At 48.4% G+C, this 6,000-nt stretch overlaps 1 protein-coding gene and 1 pseudogene across 4 annotated transcripts in view; one reads left to right on the top strand and one right to left on the bottom strand.

The window, feature by feature from the left end:
• The window catches only part of TAPT1 (transmembrane anterior posterior transformation 1), a 66,144-nt gene extending 62,585 nt beyond the window's left edge, over window positions 1–3,559 (bottom strand). The window contains exon 1 of one of the 4 annotated variants that reach the window (XM_054553757.2): window positions 3,203–3,559. Coding sequence is in view for 2 of the 4 variants with exons in the window: in XM_009239815.4 (XP_009238090.2) it covers window positions 2,374–2,572 (199 nt within the window). In the remaining 2 variants the exon portion in view is untranslated. Of the gene's footprint in view, window positions 1–2,373; window positions 2,632–3,202 lie in introns of those variants that run through there. The other 3 variants (XM_009239815.4, XM_054553758.2, XM_054553759.2) reach the window with 3 other exon arrangements.
• LOC100935821 (uncharacterized) lies at window positions 2,769–4,807 on the top strand (annotated as a pseudogene).
• Window positions 4,808–6,000: the final 1,193 nt, after the last annotated feature.

Below are 6,000 nucleotides of genomic sequence, written 5' to 3' on the forward strand. Positions count from 1 at the left end.
TCTAGGCTGTTGGGACTGATCAACAAATGTCTTATCTGTAGGAGCCCTAAATTCCTTGTGAGAAATGATAAAGGGAACTTTGGAACTGACTGATGGTTCAGCCACCAAGACACTGAGATTATGACTTTCAAAAAGAAAAGCCAAAGGTTGCCTTAACTTGCAGGGGGATCTAGATCTCAAGAGCAGGGGTGCTAGACTCTCAGAGGCACACAAGAATATAAAAAGTCGAGAAGTAATACCTTAAGTCCGAGCATCTAGCCTTGGAGGACTAATTTGATTCAGGGAGAAATGCTATCCAAATGACTCTAGGTGCTGCCACTCAAAGGCCCTCTGACCCAGGCCAGCTCCTACGGAATTGTTTTTTTAAATTCTTAAAAGGAGGGGAAGGAAGGATTACAAAACAGGGGAAGAGGGCAGTGCTAGACTTAGCAGCCTGGGCATTGAAGAAGGACTAAAATAATTCAGTTTCTAGTGGGGAAACCTCTAACAAATGTGGTTATCAGAGCTACAGACTGGGTGCTAGCAGTGGCAGGAGCTATGTGACTAGCAGAGCAGCGACACCAGGGGAAAAGAAGGAGGGGTTCATGTGGAGGCTCAGAGAGAACACTGGCCAGTGGCTCCAGCTGATATACTCCTGGAATTTGGAATTCTCACCTAAATCCTGATCGCCAAGGCTAGTGTGACTTGGTAAAGCAGGAGTGGCCACTGACATCTCCTCACACAAAATCAATAGAACTGGAGAAAGAACAAGGACTACCCCAACAGCTAAACCTGGAGGCATCTCCCTGATAATGACTTCCTGCAACTATGGGTTAAAAAAAATCCAGCCATGTTGGTGAAGAATGGATACGTGGTATAATGAAGTCCATGGAAGTCCAGGTTCCAGTCCCAGAAAAAGCCAGGGAAGAAGTGTTAAGTGATACTGCAAGCTCAAGATCTGTGCTCATCAATAGGCTTCAAACAACTTCATTTCCTCTCCATGCAAACAACAAAAAAGGGCTTTTAAAATGGTGGCTTTCCTGCAACTGAGAAATATTTTAAAGAAAGTATAGTGAAGCCTGGCTACATCTATCTCTATTTACAACAGAGTGCTTTTAATATTCAAGTCTAAGTAAGTAAACAGTTGAGAGATTTGATATTTTGTCTTACTTAGATCCTGCCAATTCAGAAAGGAAATACTCTTGAAAGCAAATGTTTAACCGAGAACTAAACCAAATAAAGTATGGTTGAGAATTTTTAAGTGGTTAATTGAAAAAGACCAAACAACACAGTCTGTAATTTTCCAAAGATATAGACTGCTTCAAAATCGAACCTACGTCCAGTTCTGGGAATCAGCAAATCAATTAGAATCTCATCTGATCAACTTTATGCCCCTTAAGTACTTTTAAAATTTCAATACTCAAGTACAATCAATGACGTAATCAGCCTCACAACTAAAAGTTATTTGCATGAACTGCAGGAAATAACGGCTAACATAGCCCCTTTTGGACAACAGAAGTAATTTTTTAGTTGGAAGAAATTTAATGGAGTTATGGTTCAGTTGCTGTTTACAGCTTGAGAATTAAAACGTTGGGTTCACTCTATATTCAAGACGACATCCATCTCAAAACCTTTTTTCATTTAAAACTAATCTGCAACTGCAATATGAATACAAATGCAAGTTTTAAAAATTCTTTTAAAATGAGAATAAAAACCTAGAGGTTATAGAAACTGTAACATTGTAACAATACGTTTAAAAGTGGTCATTGAATGTAGGATTCATAAGTACACATTTTCTCATCTAGTAATTTTTTTGGCATAAGTTTCAGTTCAGGAAAAGTTCAGATGCAACATTTTATGGAGTGTTAAATATTTCTGTACTGGGCAAAACTACTGAACTTCACGGTCACTACCATACCGTCAGCTGTCTGTGAAAAATCTACTTGGAGGGCAAGTTAACAGGTTTCTACGGCTCAAGTTCGCTTAAAATACAGAACAAAAAAAGTCACCTTGGCATGAATATAATTAAGAAATCAGCCGTGTGCTTCTCACGTTTGGGCTCCGAGACGTGGGAGATGCCCGCCAACCTAAGACCTTCCGAGGGCGGTGCAGGGACCCGGACAGAACTTTCCCGGCCGCAGACCCCTTCTAGTGCACACCTGGCCTGGCGCGGCCGCGGGGGCCGCGGGGGCCTCGGGGCTGCGCGCGGAACCCGCTCGAGGAGCTGTCAACGGCCGCGGAGCCTTGGCGGCTCCGCGCGCCCACAACCTGGGCAGCCCCGGGAGGCAGCGGCGGTCGCGCGGCTCGGGGGCCGGGGTTCCAAGGCGCCCCCGCCGCCCTCGGTCCCCAGTCCGCCCCTCGGAGCCCGCCGCGGCCTAGCGCCGTCCGCCTCACCTGTGCGGCCCCGGCGCCTCTCCCGCCGCCGGTCGCTCTCGTAGAAGCCCAGCGTCTCTGTGAGCTGAGGCGCCGGCGGGGGCCCCTGTCCGCCGCTGCCGCCCGGCTGCTCCGCCTCGCCGCGGCCGTCCCGCTGCGGGCCGTCCACGCCGCCACCGCCGCCTTCTCCCGGGGCGGCCGCGTCGCCGACGCCCGCCATGTTCCGAGCACAACAAACTGTCCCCGCTGCCTCCCTCCAGCCTCTGGCCCGGCCTCCGCCTCCGGCCGGCCCCTTCCCCGCCTCGCCCCGCCCCTCGCCGGAGCCCGGGCCGCCGCCGCCATCCGCGGCCCGCCGACCGGCGCGAGCCATTGGCGTCAGCGACGCGTGTGAGGCCGCCGCCGCCGCCACGGCAGCCGCCATCTTCTTCCTGCCCTCGCTGTGGCGGGCGGCGGTTTCTCGCGCCGTGGCTGGCTCGGCCGGCCGGGGTACCGCGCCGGGCTCCATGCAGCCGGGCTGCGCGCTCGCGCAGAGCGGGCGCCTCCGGGGCTCGGGTCGGGGACCGGACAGGAGCGGGCCGGGGATGGCGGCGGCGGGCGGCGGGTCGGCCGTGGAGCCCCGGGGAGGCGGCCGCCACCACTGCTGCCCGCAGTCTGCGAGGTGTCCGGCGGCCCGCTCAGGGCCCCTTTTGCAGACTCGGTGCCCGGAGTGCGCCGGCGCCGCCCGCCAGGTCTTGGCACTGCTGGCGCGGCCGCGGCGGCGGGGGCCCGGCTCCAGATCCCAGATCCCCGCGAGCGCCGGCCCTGCGTGCCCGCTATTTTGGTTCCATCTCTTCTGCATATTTATGCTTGCCTGTCACATTCCCTGGCCTCTGAGTGTCCTTTGGCAGTTTCCAAGCATTTGGGCAAGAAGGAGCTTGGGGAGCTTCACAACAGGTGGGGACGCGCAGGGGAGGGGCCGCGGCCGGACCAGCAGAGAGCTTCAAGGGCTGGCGCGCCGACGGGTTTTCCACACTGTCTTTCGGGACTGGGGTTAGAAAACAGCCCTTGGCCACCACTGTGTCCTTACTCTGTCGCTTTACTTGGGGCTGGACCTCCCCTTTCCAGCTCTGGCGTGTGACCCCGCACCGAGCGTGGTGTCGAGACCACCACCAGCTGGGGCGGTGGGAGCGAAGGTGCTCCAGGCTCGGGGAAGGTGGAGACCTTTTCCCCGCTCCCCAAGTGATTGTTGCGCGCTCCGGTGAGGGGACAGTGGTACCTCGATTTCCCGTGTGCCAGCCTCGGGACTCAGCTGTGCTTTTGTGTCTCTTTGATTAGCAAAAGCAAAACGAATTCCTCCCCGAACACTAAGCTTCCTGGAAACTTCCCTAGACCTAAACTTGAGAACCGCATATAAATGGGCCATGAGGGTTCTGTCGTCAGTAGCGGGTTACCTGATTGCAAACTGAGCAAGTTTAAAACGGAGTGGGCTGCTTTGGGCTGCAGAGCCGCCTGGCATTCTGACAGCTGAGCAGGAGGCAGAGGTGAGAGCCCAAGATGGACTAAAAATGTCCCAGCAGCTGGGAGCCCAACCTGGGCCCAACCTCGTTGAAAGGAGGAACATTCGGTGCAGCCGTCGGAACCTTATTATTTATGAAACGGGACAGCTCACAGGATTACATTTCTAAGCCAATCCTGTGACCATCCCCCATGAAATTTTCTATTTTGGTTGCATGTGGTCAAAACTGAGCCTCACTGAAACAATTGAAAACAAATACTCCCGACAAATCTTAAGAATCGTTTTGAAAATCAAAAGGTAGGGAAAATGTAGTGGCTTCTTTCTGAGCTTTCTTCAGCCCAAATTCTGTTATTCTCTGATGTTTTATGGTGTAAAATCATACCCATTACATTATGTATTGATTGTCAAGAAGGAAGTAGGCTTATTGCTATGTTTATGTTAGTTTCCATTTACTGTCTCACCACATTTATTGGGTTATTGCCTTTGCCTTTGACTCAACAGGAGCTGGAAGGGTAGGAATCCGAAATTCTGTTTCCTAAGGCAGCCAGTTGTCAGAATGGACTTTCCTCATTTTCTATTATGAGGCCTGAGGAAAGACATTCAGTTCCAAAGGCTGTGCCTATCCTTTTAAATAGAAGAGAGAGGGCCCGGCACGGTGGCTCACGCCTGTAATCCCGGCACTTTGGGAGGCCGAAGCGGGCGAATCACGAGGTCAGGAGGTCCAGACCAGCCTGGCCAACATAGTGAAACCCCGTCTCTACTAAAAATACAAATATTCACCGGGCGTAATGGCGGGCGGCTCTATTCCCAGCTACTTGGGAGGCTGAGGCAGGAGAATGGCTTGAATCCGGGAGGCGGAGGTTGCAGTGAACCGAACCAAGATCGCGTCGCTGGACTCCAGCCCGGGCGACAGAGTGAGACTCCATCTCAAAAAAAAAAAAAAAAAAAAGAGAAGAGGAAGCAGCCGTGCCAAAAAAAAAAAAAAAGAAGAGGAAGCAGCCGTGCCAAGGCTAGGTACTGCCTAAAGAAGCAGGGAGAATAAATTGGAAATGTGGGAATGCGAATGTGGGCAAGTTGAGGAACTTGTAGCTTCTCGTCGGTTGAATCTTTTCACTGAAGCTGCTTTATTATATCTGACATGTGAAACCGCACAATTTCAAACAAACCCGTATTGAAGTCAACATACAAAAAAGCATTTAAAAAATAACCATTAGTAAAAATAATTTTTTCAGTTAACGCTATTCTTCCCTTGTATAGGTGTTGATAATCAGATAATCAAATAGCTTATTGCATATGGAAAGTTGTTTTCTTTGAGTTAATTCAACATATTGCAACTTAGAATCCAGGAAAATAGTATTTTCAAATGTGTATTTGGAATCTTCAAAATACTAGGTTACAAATTACCTTAAAACAAGAAATATTTATGCAGCATAGAAGAACCAGCAGTTCTCTGAGGAAGATAAATAGTTAAAATATCATAATGCACTTTATATCAGTTGTAAAAAGAAAAATACAAGCTTAGATTTATAGTATTACCATTAGAAAAACAATATGAGTATTTAAGAAACATAGCAACCCTAGCCATTAAATAGGCATCAAATAACATTCTGAATTAAGTTATAAGATAAAACCAAGATTTGGATGACAATGACAATATTGTCCATCATTGTTATCGAAATCCTGGTTTTATCTTATAACTAGTTTTAGGGGCAATTCTAGTAAATTGCCCCTAAAAGATGTTTGAAATTAGTTCCATACACTTTTCCTGAATCAACTTAAATATTGATTTCCCAAACAATAAGATGGTGTGCCATAGCATGTCATTACACTAGAAAGAAAAAAAATACTCCACTAGTGGGGAATAATTTCAGCAGAGGAAAGTGATGAATATTGGATGTGAGTTCAGAAATCAGAGGTTGGTAAAGTCTTATGATTGCTATATGCACTATGAGGCTAATGTATTTTGAAAATTGCAAAACAATATTTTTCAAACAAAAATTTGGTGAGTAGCATACACAGACTTCAAAATAAGTTGCATAACTTCATATTTCAGTAATTAAAGATTTAACAATAGTGATTTTGTGGCTGAACAAAATATACTGAACCCATTATGTATAAACCATGGATTCAAAGCTCCAGAAAATTATTTTAAT

Source organism: Pongo abelii, chromosome 3, assembly GCF_028885655.2.
Source record: "Pongo abelii isolate AG06213 chromosome 3, NHGRI_mPonAbe1-v2.0_pri, whole genome shotgun sequence".
NCBI lineage: Eukaryota > Metazoa > Chordata > Mammalia > Primates > Hominidae > Pongo > Pongo abelii.